This window comes from Leptonotus elevatus, chromosome 6 (genome assembly GCF_054856555.1).
Source record: "Leptonotus elevatus isolate MCC_2025b chromosome 6, RoL_Lele_1.0, whole genome shotgun sequence".
Classification (NCBI taxonomy): domain Eukaryota; kingdom Metazoa; phylum Chordata; class Actinopteri; order Syngnathiformes; family Syngnathidae; genus Leptonotus; species Leptonotus elevatus.
This window is the reverse complement of record NC_141244.1, coordinates 12,945,381-12,968,389: the sequence shown is the minus strand read 5'-3', so window position 1 is coordinate 12,968,389 and position 23,009 is coordinate 12,945,381. Positions and strand designations below refer to the sequence as shown.

The following is a 23,009-nucleotide window of genomic DNA, read 5'->3' as shown; positions in this document are numbered from 1 at the left end:
GTCTGCCTGGGCATTTCATAAAGGTTATCACGTTTTAGTTTTTTTCGAGATAGAATATGCAAGTGCATCTCAATAAATTAGAAGGTAGTTCTGTATTTGAGTACTGATAGTTAATTTTTTGTTAGCTTTAAGCTAATCTCGAAATTCAAAAAATAAAAACTTAACATTACATTTAATGTAACATTCCTTCAAGTTTGTATTTTTAAATGATCACTTCTACACTGTTCCTAGAAAATCACAACTGTCCCATCACTCGTGAGCTTCGCATACTACTCGTGTGGTCTTTTGGGGTCACCACGTTGCTGTCCCCCGATTTAAAGTAGGTCCACTACTAGGGCTCTAGGTGGCGGAAGTGGAATCGTCTCTTGCCTACGATGCAGTTTGGCGTGGGTTCGCTTCCCCGCCTGGGAGACCATGTTTGTACGTGTGCGTGAGTGAGTGAAAACAATAAATAAATGAAAAAGGTAGGCCCCACTACTTAATATATGAATTTCACTTTCTTTTTTATTTAACTACTGAAACAAATGAAATTCTCCATGATAACTGATTTTTATTGAGAATGAGATGCACCCGTATATTGCAATTTGTACAGCAACATCATAGTAGCAAGTAATTTGTTTGGGCAAGCATCGTGCAGTACAGAATTTGAAATAGATAGTCATCAAAGCTAAATAACTATGGTTATAATTAAAAAAAAACAAAAAACAACAACGGAGAAAGTAGAATAATAAAATGTATTCTGTAACATGTAAGTAACAAGTAAAGAAAAAAGAAAAGTATACTAATGCACAGCAAAAACAAAACAAAAACAATATTATGTTTGTCCGTTGGGTGGCGGTCGTGGATTTTCTTACATAGACTTTGCAAGCAGAAGAAGAATAAGTGGTGGGAAATTTGACAGACTGGCGAAAGTTGATGTAAACAAGCGGGGGGCTTATGTTATTCGCAAGATAACACAAAATGGACAGGTATGTGTTGGTTTTATCCATCTGTCAGGTGGATAACGACGAAACGAAGGAGTGCAAATGTAAGTTTATTTACTCCCTTGTGTAAATTACCGATCTATCAGCGTTTACTAACCTTTCGACCGCGGTGGGTTTAGTGAGATAGCATGTATTTTATAAAGACGAAAGGGAGATTTACATTTTTCAATAGTTGCTTCACAAGGTTCACTTTTTAAAGACGGTACAAATCACGATTACGCACGACTTTTTGGTTTGTGGTGGTTGGTACTGAACTGGACAGGACAACGTGTATAATTTTATTATTTAGCTACATGAAAGGGCTAACAGCAGTTAAAAGTGGAGATTTACAGTCATTTTGTAAAGCGAATTTTCAAACACTTTCGGGCTGAATTAGATTGCGCAAGTGTACCTAATGTTGTGGCTGTTATGGGGGGGGGGGGGGGGGGTAATGTGTCGTCATAGAATAAGTTTACACCTTATGTTGTCTTGCACAGGTCTTAACCAATTGAAGCAGATTTATGACCAAATTGTGTCATTTTCCTCTCAAGAAGCAGCAAGAGGAATCTCTGTTCTCCCAGGTGCTTTCTATCTATCTATCTATCTATCTATCTATCTATCTATCTATCTATCTATCTATCTATCTATCTATCTATCTATCTATCTATCTATCTATCAGATGACACTCTTAAATCTCCATCATGTTTTTACAATTGACTTCCTTCTCTTCATAGCGTGTTCGCTCAGCGGAAGCCCTTCAGTTCAGAGGTGGTACTTTGCTGTTCAGGTTTGCCATGGAGAAATGCAGGTATAATTTTGGTGTTGATATATGAACTTCCCCCAAAACACATGTTGTGCTTGTTTTATTTTGTGATGCAAGAAATACCATGGTCTATGCACAGAAGAAAAATAATCTAATTGCTTCATCCAGCACAACTGAGTCATGAGATAAAGGTAAAAGGTATTGAATTAAAGGTGAAAATAAACGTACACATATATGTTGTAGTTTTGCAGCTCAGACTGGGAAGAGGTGGGGGCAGTCCAGCAGATGGCAAACAGTGAAGAGGAGAAGCAAACTGCTTTGGAGCTGTGTGTTGGATCCCTGAGTCTTCAAGAGGGGCCGGTTCAAAAGTGTGACGAAGCAACGCTGGCAGAGTGAGATTTGATTTTGTTCCCAATTATTGCACATTTTGATTGGTTGTGTCAAGTTGAAAATTTTTACCTTTGTTCCAAGTAGACAAAACTTACTAATTTGAGCATATACATTGATTCCTTGGTACAATTTATTCTTCATTGCACACATTTTTTTCCCTGCAAGTTTTTGAAGCAGCAAGTTCTCAAATTTTAGAAATTCCAATGTTCTTAAAATTTGAATTAAGCTTGCCTCACAGTCCACATGTATCTCTTTAACATACCACCTCAAAACCAATTACCGCAATACATTTAATTACTATTTAGACAGAGTCTTGGTGGCCTTTTGTGTCACCTTTGGGTGTTTCAGAAAGAGCATAATAATAATAATAATAAAAATAATAAAAATCAAGTGTTTTTTTCCATGAATTGACCAATACATTTCCTTGCTCAATTTGCATTGGTCTTTATTTAAGCAGTGCTCTTCATCGTGCTGTTCACATTTTGACATCTTGAGACCAAGATGACACCTGACAATTGATCTGCAGTACCATGCCATTGCAAGGCTTCAAAGTGGATATTGTCAGAGGTCAGAAGTGGCCTCTGAGCTTAGAATGTCACTGCGTGTCATCAGCATTAGATTGTTTTTTTTCTGATGTCAAGGCCTTGTAACACAGGTACGAAAAGACGGGAAGAGTTAAAGAAAGGCATAGAAGTAGATGTTTTTGGAAAAGTACTGACCTATTCATGGATCAAAAACCTTTTGTGATTTCTGCCATTCACTACCTTGCTAGACCAGCAAGTTGTGCAAAATGCACTGAAACACTACATGTGTGTTCAAATGTCAGAGAAGGTCAAATTAAGTTGACCTGTAAAGGTTATATTGCATTTAGGTTCATTCTGAAAATTCACCCAAAAGCTTAATATCCCTCACTTTTTTTTTAGTGTTGCATGTCGTGGCACTCTTCCGATATCATTCAAATATACGCTCGAGGGCAAGAAGAAATAGTGTAAATGTTGCATAACCTGTTTCGCTATTTCTTTTGTAACGTAACATCATTGATTTCACAAAGCTATTAGCTAATATGTGCCAGCATTAGAAAGAAAATCATCATAAAAAAAGCTTGTCCTGTTTGTCCTTTATTTAATAGCTTGCTCGAGGAGGCTGCAGAAGGAGTGCATGCATTGTCAGACAAACTTCCACCTCCAGGTACTGTTAACCAATCCATATAAAATTATTTATTTCATTCAGTTTTTTATGAGGTAACAATATTTCCTTTTAATACTGTCCAATATGTGCTCTACAGACATTTTTTTTTCTGCCCGATTCCTTCCCTCAGGTAAAGCATTGTTAGATGTGCTGGTGTTGGGCTATGCTGAGGAGTGTCCTGCATTAAAAAACCTACTTCCACTGCGGGGAGCCCTTCAACATATGAACAGCTGGCACTCTGCCAAGATCACTCTCATCACTCAACATATGACAGGGTGAGAATTTGTGTTACTGTCGTTGTACCACTAGAGGGCAATAGAGGTGTAAACATGAGAAGGTGTCGAGATAGCAGTACTCAATTGTATGTTATGGTTGAATTCATATTATCTTGAACTCTTATATTTAATTATATAATAAAACATTTGATGTTATGGCACAGAGTAAATGTTGCTTACATGAGCTTTGTCTTAGGTGGCAAAAAATTGCATCCTACCTGGGTGCTGGTCTATTGGAGTCTACTGAGCTAACCAGCTGTATCAATGCAAGTGATCTTTGGAGAGGCGGCTTGCTGGTCAGAGAGAAGAAGGTAATGCTGGAGGCTGTGCGTGTCACACAGGCAATTCTGTAAAGCAAATTAAGTGCAATATTGTGGGAATTCATGCTGTTGTTATCAGATGCGTTTGCATGCAGTGTTTGCTTATGTGTGTTTTCTGGAATAATCACTTTGGGGGGCAAGAGAGAGTTGCATCCTTTTTAAATTCACTGGCCCGTCTCATAAGTGTTTTGTTGTCTTACTGCGCGGCTCACTGAGCCGACATGAGTTGAATGGCATCTTGGGTGATCTGGTCAAGTGGAAATCTCACAAAACATAAAAAACAAACAAACAAACAATGATGCATAATAATGGCAGACCATGAAAATAATTAATTTATTGTGGAGTAATGCAGCAGGAAGCTTCTCATTGTCATTCTACTTATACAGTTTTTGGCTATATAAAGCATGTATTAGGATGAAAAGCAAACTTGAGAAAGAATATGTGGTTTAATGAATTTAATCTGGCCGTTTCAGTGACATGTGAATCGACACCTTAATTATTCCATTATCATTATAATATACACATTCATAAGATATTGCAACTCTGAAAGGAGTTTAATGATTTGTTTAATCCAGTATATAATAAAATAATTGGTTCAGCTACGGTATAGTTTACAAAAGTTGGATTATTGATGGCTTTCAGTTGTATTTCACACTCGGAACATTTTTAATTTTACACCTTAAATCACATGAATATAGCAAGCACACATCTTCTCCTTGACCTTTTCCAATAAACTCCTGCTGGGATATGTGAGCGAGCTTAGGCTGGCAGTTGGTGTGAAAGCTGCTCAGCGGGAGAGCACAGGATGAAGGAATTCCCAGAGGTGCGAAAATCTGCAGACGGGCCTCGTACTGCAATGTGTGTAGTGCGTGTGTGCTGTACTATTCCAGCGCCAGAACATGTGATTTAATTTGGAAACTGTCACCAACTAATAGTTCAGTTAGTTGAAAGATGTGAATTCAAATATATTTATTTTATTGATAATCTGAGACTGACTAGCACGTCCGCCTCCCAGTGCAGAGGACGTGAGATCGAGTCCAGGCTTCGACCTTCCTGGGTGGAGTTTGCATGTTTTCTCCGGGTACTCCGGTTTCCCCCCACATTTCCAAAGACATGCGTGGCAGGTTAATTGAACACTCCAAATTGTCCATAGGTGTGATTGTGAATGTGGATTATTGTTTGTCTCTTTGTGCCCTGCGATTGGCTGGCAACCAGTTCAGGGTGTACCCCACCTAGTTCCTGAAGCCAACTAGGATAGGCTCCAGCGCCCCCCGCGTCCCTTGTGAGGACAAGGGGTTAAGAAAATGGATGCATGGATAATCTGAGAATAATGATTTGTTGTTGACTCCAGAAAGCACTCTTTTCCACGATATTTCAAGAATACATTATTTTATTTTCAGTACCATTAAGAGCTAAATGGGTCAATATTACTATAAAGTGACTTCATTGTCCTCACCGGAATCAGTCACCATGAAAAAGTAGCAAAATAGTAAAATTCTGAGCACAGTGTTAGTAAACAAATATCAGTAATATAAGGATTGATATATAACACCAACGGCTTTATTTTTGTGACCAGTGCGAGTTTGCTGTAGCATAAATCTGCTCGGAGGTTTTTTAGACTGGGTATTGGTAATTTTGCAGACATGCGCAAGTCAATGTATTTTTTGCCGTTGTGGGTGTGAACACAGCTAACTCCATTCGTCACCAATCAAAATGCCTCTTGTCATTCCTTTTACATGTGGTGCACTCACATTTTGCAAGGTGACATTTCTGTTCAGAAAAGGACACAGCAATTAATGTGTGACAAGAGGAACTAAAATAAAGTAATTTACTGATTTGTTTTGCAAAAGTACAAAAGCTACAAAAATGGTGATGTTTTATTATGTCCTGCATTAACATGACCAGTTTAAAATCATGAACATCGCATTTCACTTTTATTCTTGTCTTTTATTCAGTATTCACTTTTCACCTGTTTAGTAAGCTAAGCATATACAACAAGCTATTAAAAAATGGCGTATATCAAACTGTTTCAATTTTTCCCACCATTGCCTTGACAGCCATTGACATATTAGTTGAGCTGCTTGAATCTAACACTACTGGTTGCTTCTAAGAAATACAATGTATGTAATATGGCCTCCATTACACCAAGACAGTGCAATTTTTATGTTGTCCACCCCATACTTCAGTCCGAGAGACTATATGTGCGAGTTAATCACCCGCTGCTGCTGCTACTACATCTGATATTTTCTTATTTTATTGTTTGTTTCAGCATGTGTCAGAACTTCGTTTCAATGGCTTTTCTCTGCGCACCCCGGTGTATAAATCCAATCTCATGGAAGAGCCACACTTTACTGCAGACCACAAACTCCACTCTGAGGTGATTTCTTTCAACGCAACCGCCTTTTCAAGCTTCATTCATTTTTGTTAACTTAACTTGTTACCAATATGCAGAGCAACTTTTAAAATCAAAAGTTTTCTCAAAAATATAATCATAAAAAATATGTATAGTGGAGAGCAAAATAGTCAATGATGAGGGTGAAAATAAACAGAAGCTTATTTCTTCACTGTCAAATCTGTCAGGATGAAGAGTTTTACTTAGCATGGAAATTTTAGCCCCCCCCATTGGATTGTCATTATTATTTTTTACTGAAAAATCATTTTACTGCAAAGTCTGGTTAATACAATTTCCCATTCCCTTATTTCACGAGTTGCTACAGAGGAAACCTCTGATGCCCACTCCAAGATTGTTAAGATGAATGACATCACTGCCGCTTTGTGCCCTATAAGAGCACGCGTAATAAAGCCCACAACCCACTGTTCACGCAAATAATGATAGTGGTGTGTGAATTTGTTGCGCAGACCCCCTGTGTTTGTTTGAAAGGTGTATAGTGCACAGTGTGAAAGCTGGGAATTTATTTAAAGAGAACACTCGGTGTGAGACAAGGTCTTTAATAACAGTTGGTAGAGCGCTGCATTATAATGAGTTTTCTGATGTAGATTAATAGCCATAACTATAAAAACCAAGGGGTGTGCACTGTGCACACAAAGTTATGGTTAGTATGGGGTCCATAACACACACCAAAGAGCCTGTGTGTGTGTGTGCGTGCGCGTGCGTGCGTGTGTGTGTGTGTGTGTATTAGAGAGAGAGAGCGAAAGAGAGACATGAGACGATAGCTCAGAGAGGCAGATGGTGAGGATCGTCTTGGCGCACAATTAAAACAAAATACTGAAGGGTAGCAAAACTGTCCCAGCGCTGTTATACGAACTATATGCATGCGTGGACTTCATCGTGATTGTGACTTTTCACTCTCTAATGTGTTTGAGAACAGTGGACATTAGCTGTGGAAAAACCTGACAAGTTTACCCAGTGAGGCATTTATAATAAATATGAATATTCTCACCAACACTTCTGTTGCTGTCCACATAAGAACAGTTTTATAATTCGAGCAGCGGTAATGAGGAATCACTTACCATCAACCAATAAATTATCATAAGGCAAGCTCTTAACTCTTTGACTGCCAGACGTTTTCAGAAAAGGGATGCCGCCAGTGCCAGCCGATTTAAGCATTTTGACTGATTTTCAAGGTCCACAGAAAATGTTCTGTTTGGACTATGGAAACACACGTACTACCAAATGAAAGATTGGACTTTCATCTTTCATCAGAAAAAAAGAGTTTGTTTCTACCTTATTCCGTTCTTTAGTAATCAACAATAGAAAATGGTTAGTTTGACCCAATTTCGCCCGTGTTGGACCAAAATACGGAGAAATCAAGCTTTTAGTGAAACGATATTATTTCATGCATTCTAGTGAATTTGACACTTCTTTTTGTCCATGAATGATGCCACAAACACCTAAATAGTGCTTTACTTCTATAAAACACTACCACCAAGAATGAAAAAGTGTTTTTTGATAGCAAAATACGTTTATTTACATTCAACAGTGTAACAATTTGACAACAATTTGGCAAACTATTTACAAATGTGTGCAACTGTGGTGCTATTTACAAATATGTGGATGTTTCAACGACAGTTTTTCTTTTTGTAACACTCTCCTGCGTGCAAGGAGACGCAACAGCATTTGCACAAGATTGCCTCTTCGCGTGCGCCACTTTCTTGCCGGCCGTTTTTTTCCGGGGAATAGCAAGTATATACTGCAGTGTGTCATCAAGTCTAATATCAGGATCATGCTACGGTTACGTTACGGTGGTGTTACGTCTCGCTTCCCCGTGTCCTTCAGTTGCTATACCGGGTTGGTAGGAGATGTTCTGATCCATTTTATCCACTCCATTCATGGTGGCATCGTAGTCCAGAAACAGTGTCTTCTCCGTGATCAGACTGTACCCGCTCCTCCGATGAATATGCATTGGACTCGGGGTACTCTTCATTGTCCGATCGAATGTCCGCTTGTGCAGCTCCGCGTTTTCCGGCTTTAGCAGCGCTAGCCGCGCTAGCCGCGCTAGCCGCGCTTTGCCGGTGGGGCTTACTACGTGTTCATAACAGTCACGTTGGCGTAGAGTCATCTTCATCATCATCATCAATCTGCATTGGTCGATGCCAACTCTCCATCGCCCGATCGAATGTCCGATTGTGTAGAAGTACCCGGCCGGCTATTGTGCGCGTTTTCCGGCCTTAGCAGCGCTAGCCGCGCTAGCCGCGCTTAGCCGTGAGGCTTACTACGTGTTCATAACAGTCACGCCAAAGCTTCCAACTTTGGCGTAGAGCTCGTTGTCATCATCATCGTTGACATCAATGCGCTTTTTAGTATTGATTGATGCTTTCCGTCTTTGAAAAAAATGCTCAAGCTGAGCTGCTTGTAACCGGTTGCTTGGTCAAGCCATTGTGGCTTGGATCAGCCATTGTCTCCTCAACACTCTAGCTCCGCCTCACGTCTTCTACTGACGCCCACGGTGGGCGGCCCATCCAACCTTGTGCAAAGAGAGTCATCGCTGCCCTCTAGGGGCCAAAACGAGTCTTTGACTAATCAGATCAGCCTGATTCTTTCAGCACAGCTGCCCAAGGCTTTCCTGCACCCGTTTTTGAAAAAAAAAAAAAAAAACATAGGGGACGTCTTTTAACGTCCTCGGCGCCCTTCCCTAGGTTTATGCTAAACGTTTTATAACGTTTATGGCAGTCAAAGAGTTAATGTCTCTGCACCTTTCACAACAGCACAATATATGTAAAACAAAAATGTTACATCAAAATTGATCGTGGTTACAAATAAGTTGGATATAATTGTAAAAGTACAAACGTAGTTTGCTACAGCTTAGTATGGAAATACAAATAAGTAAAAACTGTTTTGTTAAATGAGCAGGCAGCCATCACAAATATTTTGCACCGAAGATGTTCAGTGGACAGTTTAAATAATTGCTTTGGCACATCAGTGTGAAGCCAGATTGCAAACTTGACCTTTGGCAGCAGCCTGGGCGACTTTTTAGAAAGCACACTCACCACATTACGACTGAAAATAAACACTGCTTGGTAATGTGGGCTTTAATTCTTCTCAGATTATATTGGAGGTGTTTGTTTAAGGGATAATTGTTTTTGCTGTATCATTCAGTTTGTTCGGATTTAAATGAAGACCATTGTCTTACTGTGATTAGCTTAATGCACCAACTCAAAGCCCCCAAGAAACAGTTACCATACGTAATGATTCATAAAATCATCTACAATCAGTATTGATGTGAGTTTTTCATTATAATGCAACCGCAAACAAGGATTTTAATTGTTCAGTGTTCATCTACAACTGAAACGAAGTGTAATTATGTACTTAAAGTTTAAACATTTTAGTCTGTATAAGAGGGCGATCGCCCATCAACCATCTAATAGTGGAATTTAATTTAGTGATTGGAAGAATCCAAATAGCTGACACAGTTGTGTTATTATAATATTCTCATCTGTTCGGACGAATAATTATTCAACATAGTTTCCAAATTTGTTTGAGACATGTTGTCATTTTTTTTTTTTCATGTTTGCAGGTCTTCCAGTACTATGCACCGGTTTTAGACCTGCTTCATCTGGTTACTCTGTCAGACCTGCCTAGCTTCCTGATGTCCAGCACACACTTGGAACTGTATCCTCATTGCTAAAGGCTATGCTTCTATGCAGTCAGACAGACTAATTTCAATTTCAAGGACGTGCAATAAGCTGCATGTTTAATGTAAACAGTACAGATGTGTATGTATGCAAATCGAGTTAGCCTTTAAAAGTAGGAAAACAATAAAGAGCCTGCAAATCAGCACCTGCAGGCTAAAAAAAATTGCTTTTGCCTCAGCCCCAGAGCAATGACTGAACTTCTCAAAACACTGCCATGTTGCCACCATCCCCTCGATATCATCATTCCTCATTCTGAGACTTATGATTGAGTTTGCCTTACAATTGACTAATTTAATCACATTTTTGCTAAATAACTTTCAGTACTGTTTACGAGATACATTTTTGGCGTGAGGCTTAAATAATGGCATCACTTGTTTTGAAGCTCTCACTTGTCTGTCTCTATTTTATACACCTTAACAAGAAAACATCTCTAGAGTAATGTCTGGGAAGTCAGTGAAATCTAAACTTCTTTTGGACCAGCTCAAGTCGCTCCGTGGAAAGGTATTAGTCTGAACACTTGAGTTTTCTTCCCTGTCACAACTTTTACCTTGCCATGCTCAAATTCATTTTGTCCGATGAGCGGTTGTCTGCCAGGGGCATTGTGTGTGAATCAAATCTATATTTGTGCGCTCAGGTAGGAGCTTTGTTCAGCCTTTCCTGTGTCATCACCTCCATCGCACAGCCGTCAGTAAGCCAAATCAGCTCTCAACGCTGGAGAGAATCTCTAGCCAGGAGACCCAAGTCCTTACCCAGTCAGTCCTTTCATTACCTCATTAAATAACGAGTCATATCTTGTGTATGGGAAATAAATTGGTAACTGTAGCTACAGTATTACAGATGATAAAGCCTTCTCACAAGTCAAAAGCACTGTTGGAAGAATCCGAACGCTATATTAAAGATATAACTGATACAACTTGATTGTATTCTGGTGAAAATTGGACTGCAGAAAAAAATGATTGAAAAATATGTGATTGAAATATGATCTTATTATAGTGGGTTTCGTATTGTAGTGCAGTAGCAAGTCTTAATATAGGTTCACGCAGAAGAATCGCTCTTTCGACTGACACTAATATTTAATCTTGCAGTACCTGATGTTGAGGTCAAGGGTGAGAGTGCTCACTACTTCCTGTTGGTCCAGGGCTCAGACAAAACTGAGTATGGAGTCTGCACAGTCAGGGTGTTGCACTCTGACAGTCAAATTAATGGCGCGCCTGCCATGGCAACATTCTTGGGTCTTCCTGGACAGAACCTGCTGTCATCAGGTACAATATATTATAATGCATTATATGTGTATATTTCTGTGGATCTCCTTTACTGATATGTTTCTACTTTGATTTATTTTTGTACATGGTAAACCTTGAAAATGAGTGTTTAAAAGAGCAGAGTTGTTTGCAGCAGTGTTTGCAATGTTTACAACATAATGAATGCCAGCAGTTCCTTTCACCTTCACCCCATAAAAGGACAAGACGGCAGTGCTGTGTACAAAAATAAATCATTAGTTGAGAGATTAGTGAAATTAAAATTGATCAAAAAATGAATACGAATCAGTCAAAGCACAAAATAAATAAAAAGTAAATGAAAAAGGAGTTGGTGTGGGAAGGGAAGGTTTCAGCTTCATATTTGCGTTTGTGGAGCTACAAATTAAAATGTATTAGATGAAGTCAGAAGAACATATTTGCGTTCACCTTTAACAGATAAAATAAAATAAATAACCGATTATTCGGTTTTGTCATGTGGGTACTCAGGCTGATTAATTCATTTGATTAAAATCGTCATCACAATTTAGTAGAATGCAATTTTCAAAGACTGCTATAAAAAAAAAGGTTTTATTTTGGTTAGTTGGTAGGATTTATTTTTCATATATGTGTATATTTTATTTATCTATTTATTTATCTATTTATTTATCTATTTAAGTTCAGTGCTTAGAAGTGTAGTCCACGTTTACGAAAAATGAAAAGTTAAAGTGATAAAGCCTCAGATTTGTTTGCGTTATTGTTGTAATCTAATTTATGATTCACTGATTTATGATGACGCCACACTTTTTTTGGTAGAATTTTGTGGAGCTGTCATAATTGAACGCTTAAAAGGCTGCAAGTCCAAATGTTTCGAAAGTTAACGCTAATTAAAATAGATTTTAAAAAAAACCAATGTCTTTAATTTAAATTCATGGTACATTTACCTTTATTTCAGTCATAAGACTAACCTATAATACCAAAACATTTATATGTAATAAATTGTTTATTGTAATATAGATTAGATTATTGCTTGTTGGTTAAAAAATACATGTGAAGAGGACTTTGAAAAATAATTGCATGTTTTATCACAAGGGGGGGAAAAAATATACATACGGTGCTGCACAAAAGTTTGTGAGCAATTTGGACTTTCCAATTGTTTCAGCCTGATTTTGTTGTTTAATCTGAACCATTAAATTGTATATGAAATAACAGGTGTATGTTTAACATTTTAATGCATTGTTCTTTTTTTTTAATCGTGTAGTCAAAACTAAATTAAAACGAGTTTTTGTTCAATTCATGTAAGTGCAAAAGTAAGTGAACTCTGAGCTGCATGGCTTAAAACAAGCAGTTAACTAGGATCAGGTAGGACAAATTGGTAGCTAAACTAACCACTAAAATGGACCAATGAAATGAGAGGTTTAGCAAAGAAAGTGTGCATCACTGACTGAAACAGACAAAACCACGTGACTTTAGTCTTACCCAGGTGAACCCATACAGGTCAGTCACGCTGAGAGGAAGAGACATCTCAGGAAGTGGGTAGTGACAGCACATCTGTCTGGGGAAAGCTATAAAGTCATCTAAAAAATAATTGAGCTTCATCATTCCACTGTGAAGCAGATCATCTGCAACTAGAGAACACTGAAAATTACTACAATCCAGCATAGAAGTGGATGACCTTCTAAAATATCAGCAAGACCCACAAGAAAAATTATAATTCAGGTGAAAGCCAACTTGTGCATCATATTGAGGGATTTGCAGATTTTTTTTGCTGCATCTGGGACACAATCAGAAGAAAAATCAATCGACAAGGCTTTCGTGGAAGGCTTGCTAGATAGAAGCCTCTGCTCACAAAAAAGATCAAAACTGCCCATCTCAACTTTGCTATAGAGTACCTGGACAAACCTGAAGCTTTTTGGAAGTCCCTTCTGTGGACAGATGAGTCCAAAATTGAACTGTTTGGTCACAACTAAAACAGTCATGTTTGATGAAAAGTCAACACTGCATACCAGCAAAAGAACCTTCTCCCTACAGTGAAGCATGGTGGTGAGAAAGTTAAGTTCTGGGCTGGCTTTTCATCCTCAGGACCTGGACAACTCCACATAGTCCAGGCAATCATGAATTCAGAGGAATATTGTGAAATCCTAGATCATAAGCTGAAGCCGTCCTTTGTGAAGTTACAGCCTGGTAGAAGATGGATCATGCAACCTGACAATAATCCAAAGCATTCCAGCAATACAACCAATGAATATCTGAAGAACAACAAGATTCATGTTCTGCATGTGCCCAGTTAGAAGCCTGACTTTTTCTTTCAAAATACTGTGGCGGGACCTCAAGCGGGCAGTTTATGCTAGACGCCCATTCAACCTCTCTCAATTGGTTCACATACAGTTGCACCCATGAAATCTGAGTTTTTCTTAAATCAACAACTTTTGTTCATAATATTCACAATATTATCATTCTTTTTGTTCAAGTCCATTATTTTCAATGTCAGCATTGTAGATTAGGCTATGACTAAACATTTAATAAGGTTATTTTAATATTTTATTCAGAAAATCTGACCATGCCTGCAGGGTCCACAAACTGTTGAGAAGCACTGTATATATGTTTTTCAAAATTGCTTTTTCTTTTCTCCACAAGCGTCACATTTTGTTTTAATGGATGTCCTTGTCTGCTTTTAGGCTGCAGATGGTATTCAAGAGAATTTCTACGATTGTTAACATTTCATGCAACCTTCAAAAGACATCTGTAAAATACTATAAAATATGCCCCAACTGTGCTGCCATGAGTCAGCAGAGTTTTCACTCCAAGAGATCTTAATGTCGATATGATGATTGTGGTTCCCAACTCTCAAGTGTGTAAAACCATATCTTGCACTTTTTGGAGTTGTCTTTTACTGTCATTTCTGTTTATTTTTGTCTGCTGAACTTTTGGCATTTACTGTACTTTATATTGCTTTGAGGCGTAGCTTAAGTCAGCATCATATGTCCCATGAGCCCTTGCCCCAATTGAGAATGAGACTCTGCACAGATCATTCCCAGCTGGGCTGGTAATGCGCACTTATCCGGCCTCCTTCATTCACCACTTTTTCTCCATCCAGGGGGCACCAGAAACGACATCCTCTCTCTGCCTTGTCTCCAAGGAGACGGTCTGCTGAGGAGAGAGCGGAAGGTGGCCCAGGTCCAGGCACTGGTGATTAAAGAATACTTCAGTAAGTACTTGTTCTAAAAAGCTGAGCACTTGGAAAACAATTTGAATATATTCAGAGAGGGAGATGGAAAGTGGAAAATGTACAATTGACAACAACAGAAAATTGTAAATTTCTAATGGTTCTTAATTCACAGATACATTTACTTCAGGGCTAATTTGCCGTTTTCTCTACATTGCAGCAATAAATGGACACAGACTGGTTGTGTTTTTAACCGTGGTTCCTCCTTCTTTGTTGTTTATGTGAAACATGTCGCACACACCTATAGTCAGTCTGACTTACTCCCTCACACAATCACTCGCTCGCTCACTCCCCCTTTTTTTGCTTGCTTACTCTTGAAGTGGCTGCACACTGCAAAGCGTATTACACGGTGTTGTTGGTAATAAAGAATTGAAATGGCAATACTGTAGTATTAACCATTTAGAATTTCATCACAGTTCATTGGTATACTGTAAACTGTTTCATCCTCACTTGGACGATGGACATGTTTCCACTTGGTGTTAATTTGAAGCCTAAAAACTGAGTCATGTAGCAGCCATTTTGGGGATTATTTCCAAGGGATGGTAGGACAAAACATCATACGCCTCACCCTGAAATCAAACAAAACACACAAGAAAAAAAATATATATTCCAAATTTACTGGAGAACAAGAAACCAATAGATGCAGATGAAAACAAATACTGTAATTCATAGAACAATGTATGCTCATTGGCAGACGAGAATGGATATGATTTAAGAGCTATGTCAAAATATTGTCGTTAGGTGCTGTATTTTTTAATTTGCTTATTATAGAGTCGGATATAATAATTTGCAGTAGAATTTGATCATATTGAGTTTATTTCCTATTAGTTGGCCCACTAAGATAGCTAAACAAGTAAAATGTTGGAATACAGTAATACTTGTAACAGTATAAATTATGCTGATTGAGGTTCAGTCTCAATAAACAAAGACATTTTGTTTTTTTTGTCTTTTTTTTAGTAGCTGCAGTGAAACAATCCTAACACCATCAATGGCCTTGCTCAGCTTGCTCGTTATTGCTTTGGGCACTTGCTGGTGCATAGGATGACTAGCAATATCATTAATTTACAGACACACAGCAGGCAAAGATAGTGAAGCTACAGTGGAGTACAGCGAGATAAAAGGAAATGAAGTTCTTCAACCTTGAGGAAACAAACTCGGGCTGCGGTTTGACAAGACTGCGAGGAGAGCTCACATACCACAGGGCTAATTGAAAATTGAAATATATACAATGATTTTACATTAAAGTGAGGAGGGTGCCTGTCTAGTTGCAAAAGTTAAGAAGAAAAATAGAAATAGAACAGCAAGTTTCTTAACTGGCAGACGTTTTGGTAAATACAAAAAAGTTTTGTTTTATAGTAAGCACTGCAGTAACTGCATTAAATCATACTTGGACTTATTTTGTAACACTGGTTAAGTTATGAAAGTCATGTGTGCTAATCCATTTAATGTAACGGCCAGTGTAATGTCCTTGTTACGTGACTAAAGAGACTGTGAGTGAGACTAATGAGTTTGCTTGTTTGTATATACAGGACAGAAAAAAAAATCCTCTTCAATATCAGCCAATGACTTGAAGGCCATCCTGAACATGGTTAGGGAGCAATACTTGAAGATGACTGACTCCATGCTTCCCCGGGCCTCTTCCCTGACTGACATCCTGGCCACTAAGGACCCAGGTACGATTAGAGTAATACCGGATAATGCATACATAACTCAAAACTCCCTGGCTGGATTTATGCAATGCCCATTTTGAATGATGACTAGGCTTGTTGTACTTGTAAATCTCGAACTAAAGTCCAATTCAACTTACAGTATATACACAATTAGACAAATACTGACCAAGTATTTTATTTAGTGTCGTCCTGATCCGATCATGTGATTGGAAATCAGGGCTGATCACGTGATTTTCGGCGGATCGGTGTTGACTAAAAAAAGTTACAATATATATATATTTTTAAGAATTTTCTCAATTTCCAAAGTCAAAAATAAAACATTTAATTTGTTTACTTGAATTTAACCACTGCTGACATGCAGCCATATAAAAAGTTATAATTTCAATTAAAATGTCTTCATAATGCATTGGCGAGGTATAGGATCAGGACTCTCTCTGGTATCTGCAGATAATTGAAAACAAATGACTTGGATTTTGGTTTTGTTTGCAACGAAAAATAAGTGATCGGGAAATCTCTCATTTAATTTCCGCTGGCAAGGAAGTTATGTCTTCATTGCTCTTTGTTAGTTATTAGCAAGACTGTATTAAAACTACCGTAAAATTGTGCAGGCGTGGGACATTGACAAACCAAGAGTCTATGCGATTTGGTGGAGATGTGGTTGTTAAGATTTGTTTTCATTTACAGCAAGAAACAGTTTATGCATATGCAACGTCTTATGGACATTTTTTACACGTGCGCCTCGACATTGTTCATGTGCACCTCCTAATGGTTTAATTGGCATTGTAGTAACTTGCCAGAATCACTCACAACCTCAGTTTGCCTTACAAAAGGAATCAACCCTACTCAAATCCGCTAGGTCTTCTTTGACCTCTTCTGCACTCCTGGATTCCCAAGCAGTCTGATTGTCCAAACAAAAAAAATGCAGTGGTCATACATCAATGCAGTGCTCACATTTTGGACACTGAGATTTCAGTTCCATCTGCCCCAGGTTAAGCATCTTGACCTGGCTCCCACTAAAAGTTTAGATAACCCCTGCAATCCATCATACAGTGCAGCTTACCGTATAGGGTATACTCATGGAGGGAGCCTTGAAGGTTTGTTTATGATCGCACCAGAGGTATTTTGTTGCCATTACAAAATTATTTTCTTGGGTAGTAAATTAACTGAAATATATTGCTCATTATTGTCTTTTCGTGACCTTCATTTGTTCATCTAAAGGTTACGGCTCAACAACATAATAGCAACTTCAAATATATATAGAGCTGTGAACTACACCAAGTCCAACCTATTTCCTTTATTATTGCATTAGAAACAATACCCCATGCTCAAGCTGATTGGCCTGAGAGGAGTGTCCTCCACAACATTGAGAATCTGCAGAAAACCCGACAGAGGAGAAGGTAAAGCATCTAAATGACTTATTCAATGCATGACCACCATTCAACATGCAGTATACTGCAAATATTAATATTCTGTACTGTGCCTTAGATTTGGCTTGTTAGGTCCCAGCTCCAGTGACAGTCTGCTGGGTCCTAAAGATTGTCCAAAGGGTTCTACTACCGTACTGGACGCCAAAGAAATTTTAAAACACTTCACACTTGATGGCAAGCCGACCAGTGAGCTGCAGCCTGTGTCCCTTATTAGAGGGTAAGACCAGCCCAGCCATTTGAATGAGCACTGTGTACACCTTTTTCTGAGATTGTCGAATGGCATTTGAGTCAGTGACAAAGGGAAAATATGACTTTAAAAAAAGACTACCCCATTTTTATTGGCAGACAGAAAAAGGCACACACAAAATTACTGTGTATTGTAGTTCATTGCTAAGACGAAGCTCCCAAGGTGAGAATTTTATTTTGATCATTAGTCTATCTCAGTAAAATTTATGTGACCTTTTTTGGAATACCATTTGGAGGGAGACATGATTCATTGTGTCTGACAGACCATCTCATTCGACGATTCTCTGTGCTCTTTTTCTTCAGTCATAACGTGTTCCAGTTGCAGTTGTCACCAGACTTGTGTCCCATGAGTGTCAGTGAGATGTCCTTCAAAAAGGCCACAACCTCCCATTACCATGGCATAGAGTAACTATTTACCACTTCCAATTCCTTTGTGAGGTGGTGATTGGATTCCTTTCATTCACTTTTTTAAAACAGTCTGCTGACTTCCTATCATTGGGTTTATATAGCTTCTGCCTGGATAACCAGCGCTCCATGGACCGAGACCAGGCTTTTGTACGACTCCAGTCCCGTCTCATTCGCTACGAGACGCAAACCACCTGTTCCAGGGAACCGTGTGTCCTACCGTTTGCGACCAGCCCTGCCCCCTCTCCCGCGGTGATGTCAGAACCAGGAAGTGTACCTGATGGGGAGACTCTCCAGAACGCTGATGTAGCCCGACTCAAACGCAGGTCCTGGGACGCGGATGTTGTTGGAGGTTATCCCCGCAAGAGGTAGGCTGAGGCAGATTAACGCACGAGCTGGTGGAATAATTTTAGTGTTTGACTGTGAAAGCATTTAAATGAATGATATAGGCAGGCCAAGTCGGAGAGCAGCGACTCCGTTTGTTCTCAGAGCAGAGGCAGTAATGGGACACAACTTACCATCAAGTCACAACAGCCTATCAGATCCCAGTCGGTTTCGTCTTCCGCTCCAGCTTCTTCTTCTGCTCGAAGAACATCATCTGGTAAAGACAAATCAACCTAATCTTAACCAAACAGAAATGTATCAACTCAATGATCAGTTGAGCATTGTTGAAGCCTAGGGGTGTTCGATACCACTTATTTACAGACTGATACAGGTAGAAGTACTCAACTTTTGTATAGCCACCGATACCAATACCAATAGTACATACCAAAACGGCCGCCCCCTGAGATGGAACATATTGTAAAGAAAATATTTGACTTGACTTCCCATTGAAATCGAGGTACTTCTTTGGACATTATTTCATTGTAGACACAGTTCCATTGCTTTATGTTTTTTGGGTGGTGTTTCTTCCCAGGTTTACTGAATCAGTCTTCGGCTGACAAGCATAAAGCGGCGGCGCAAAAGACTGATCACAAGGTGACAGACTATAAACATACCAAGGAATCGCGTTCCCAGAAACACAATAGGGTAAGTTTTGTGTGTGTATTGCTTAGAAAATGAATACAATGTAGTTTAATCACTCACAGTACGTTATTCTTGTTACCTAACACTTTCTTTTGAAACGGTTGCTTTTCAAATCTTTAGAAAAAAGAGAAACGGTATCAACAAATGTACAAGTGCTATTACAACTGTGTGTGTAGGAAATTCATCCTAAGAAAAAATGAAAACATTATGCAGACCCCCTGAAAACTTTCGTGAATAAAACCCTTAAATCAAGTGTACCACTTACTAACACACACACTGGAGGCCGACAAAAAATTCAACCACGGTCCATCCAGCAAATGAGGATCGTATAATAGGTTTAGCAAAGATAAATGATGTATACTTTCTTTGCATGTTATCACTTGCTGTGCTTACAGCTTATTTACAACCAACACATAGAAACAATGCATGACTACACACTCTCTCTATTACCTGCGCACACGTCGCGGGCTGAATCCCGACCTTGATGTGTTGTGATCTGTGAACATTATGCTAACAGGAGATGTGTGCAGTCAGCAATACTAATGTGCAGGCGTCCGCACGTGTTCAAAAACAGTTGGCGCAATTCAGGAATAACGGCAGCAGTTAAATCAGGACAGAGATTAAAAACAGTCTCTTTTGTGGAACTGAAAGGCACAGAATGATCCCTCAGTGTAATTTATTACGTTTATTCAGATCAGCTGCTGTCCAAAGAGTGAAGGGTGGCTCCATTTATTTCCGTGTGTGTGTCCTGTCAACTCTTTCAGTTAAACAGTGTGTGTCTTTTACCTGAGAGCCCACACACTGGTTTTAAAGACAATTCTGTCTAAGGCCATCCTTCTCCAAAGTCATGACGTTTTGACATCCATTCTTTAAGAAGGAAGCCTTGCTAAAATTACTTTCTGTGAACTGGCTTGACGTTTGGCGATAAGGGAATTAACACAAGTAGATTTAAGGTTTTAGCATTGTGTCCATGAGAATGTGTGTGTCCTCTGTTGCCCTCAGATGCTGCAGGAAGTAGTCGTTAAAACACTCAAACAGCACGGGATCAGTGCCGAGCATAAATGCTTTGAGGCTTGCAGCAAGAGACTGTTTGATATCTCCAAATTCTTTCTCAAGGTTGGTGCCCACACACACTCAGCGCTGTCCACTCGTTCACGCTGAACTCTCTTTTGGTGATTTGGCTCCCTCCCGCCAGGACTGCAGTGTCCACCATATGGTGTTTTTTTGTTACAAATTTGTGCGACAAATAAACCTCAATGGGAACAGTTTGACTAAACCTCCCTTACTTTTCTTCCCAATAGATATTATTTATTTCTTTTGTACTTCCATTTTAAACATTAACTTCTGATGCTAATGTTATAATAATATCAAATTTTAGGCAAATTATTTCCAAATAGTAAGGGCATTTTTAGTTTTCAGAACATTGATTTAAAAATAATAAAGCTTTACAAAACAAACATTTTTGTACTTATTAGAGTACATTAGTTTTAGTACATTAAAGAAGCTATTTTAAAATTTGGAGCTTTGACTTCATATCGTCACTTAGCTCGATGGGAAAAAAAAAGTGGCAATGTTTGTTCTCAGGATCTGAAGACATCTCGTGGTCTGCATGAGGAGATGAAGAAGGCAGCTGGCAGCAATGCTAAACAGGTAACACCAACACGCATCAATGTTCCCTTCCGAATTAAAATCTTCTTCAACTCATTATTTGTGTTATATAGGTCATTGACTGGGTGCTGGAGAAGACCATGAAGAAATGATGATGATTTTGACAAAAACATTGAGTCCTAATTTAAATTTTCAATTTACTTTGACATCTTTTCCTAGTTTGTTGGAAATTATTTTTATTGAGTCCATTTTAATCGGCTTTTTTGAAGTCCTCCTTTTGTTTTAACTACAATCATATATTTTTTACATGTAAATATTTAATCTCTTTTTTTTTTTACTGTTTGTAGTACAATAAATTGTTTTTGAAATTGAATTTCATTTTGCGTTGTCTGCCTGTATGCAACCACTTCATAACAGTTAAAAATATATAAAAAGTAATGACAACAACTGAGCATATATATCTGAGCAGTTTGCTGCTGTCCTTTGTTATCGTTAAGCCAAGAATGAGTTTACATCGGAAACATTAAGGTACCAGTGATGGCAAAAACATACATGAAAGATGTCTAGCTACTCTGTACAGTATGAGAATAATTAATTAATTTTATGCTGTTAACAGGATGAAATCATAATGGCTTAAGACAGATAAGCTTGCCAACGAGCAAACTTTAAAGCAGAATTGTTTTATTTTTCTCTGCATAACCTGCTGTGAGTATGCAATTCTTAAATGGTTCAGACTGACAGTGCAATTGCGAGCACAAAGCTCAATATGAAGACACACATTCATTCATCCATCCTATAGCTCTTGTCTTCGTTAGGGTCACAGATGAGCTGGAGTCTATCCCAGCTCATTTTGGCAGAGGTGCGGTCCAGACTGGTTGCCAGCCAATGACAGGTTAGACACAATTTATATCCACCTCAATTTTCAACATACTCTGCGACAGTACTACTCTGAAAGTAACTTCCTGTTCCCTCCCATTACATGATTGTCAGATGCCTTCAAAGGGTGAGTAGTTTTACTTAAATGAACCGCACCTTATTTCCTACAGTAAAGTTGAACTTAGAACTTTCGTCTTTTCACTCTAGCTTTCTTCCATTGTTTACCTTTTGGAATGACTCATTAAAACAAGTACCGTACACTCAAGTTATCCAAACAGGCTTTAAAGTACACATGGGAAAGAGAGCAAAATAGTGCACTCATTATGCGTTTGAAAAGCAATTATAAATATCCCTCTTTGACCTGGTTGTTGGATCATCTAAATGTTTTTTCTTTCTGAAAGAAAAAAAATAAGCCTTCCTCCCGATCTCTGAGGTCCCTCACACACACCACATGCAATGTATTCAAGGTTAACAATTCCAGTCAGCAGTCTGAAGGCCTTGAAAAAAATAAGATAATACGAGTCCGACTGTAAGAGGCTGTAGTTTGAATCATGTCATGTAAAAAAGTGATTGGAACGTCAACCACTTACAGATTACCTTCTGTGAAAATCGTGTTGTGATTCATTATATTACTTAAAAACTGGTTTGTTTTGTTTTGTGCAAGAATACACAATGAAATTGCAGAACTCCCAAACATAGTACCATCAGGAATATGGGTTAATTTATGCATATTTTAGTCACTATTTAATCTCTACTCCTCACCCCAGCACTATTGACTAGTTTGATCTGCAAAATGGCCAACTTTGCCTGTGGTCTTTTTTTCATCCGCAATCAGTGGCTGGATCAAAGGTACCGGTAACTGAATTTCTTCATTCTTGATATTAAAGAAGCTTTTTGGAATTCGGAATTTGGAACAATGCTATTCAGTGTTAAAGTCACTCATTGGATTTTTGCCAACCATGATAACATGGCCAAATGATTGTAATCCAGAACAAAATATTCTGCAATGCACAGACAGACATATGTTATCTAAGTCAAGCAGTTTTTAAATAAAACATTTAAACTGATAAAGTTCGTTTACAGAGAAAGTATATATATTTTTAAATCCAATTCAATCTGCACCAGCTTCCGAAAGAAGTCCATGTACATTAGGTGACTTGTCAGCAAGGTCGACTTATCAGTCTTTTTCCACTAATCCATGGCCGGCTTTTTTGGTTCGTGTCAAGTCAGCACATCTTCAAGTTTTTAATGTACATATAAAAAAAAAAAAAAAACACCATTACTGTATTGCAAATTTTT

The 23,009-nt window shown here is 38.5% G+C and overlaps 1 protein-coding gene across 1 annotated transcript; it reads left to right on the top strand.

The window, feature by feature from the left end:
* Window positions 1-900: 900 nt before the first annotated feature.
* mtbp (MDM2 binding protein) lies at window positions 901-21,207 on the top strand. The gene is made up of 23 exons (XM_086078313.1): window positions 901-1,027; window positions 1,460-1,543; window positions 1,697-1,770; window positions 1,969-2,117; window positions 3,245-3,303; window positions 3,434-3,578; window positions 3,775-3,889; window positions 6,168-6,275; window positions 9,874-9,968; window positions 10,426-10,492; window positions 10,626-10,743; window positions 11,077-11,253; window positions 14,324-14,434; window positions 15,982-16,125; window positions 17,432-17,519; window positions 17,608-17,766; window positions 18,099-18,200; window positions 18,305-18,568; window positions 18,650-18,801; window positions 19,117-19,229; window positions 20,229-20,342; window positions 20,811-20,876; window positions 20,948-21,207. Exons 1-23 carry the CDS (start codon window positions 961-963, stop codon window positions 20,984-20,986), a joined length of 2,610 nt encoding a protein of 869 aa, XP_085934439.1. The 5' UTR covers window positions 901-960; the 3' UTR covers window positions 20,987-21,207.
* The last annotated feature ends 1,802 nt before the right edge of the window (window positions 21,208-23,009 follow it).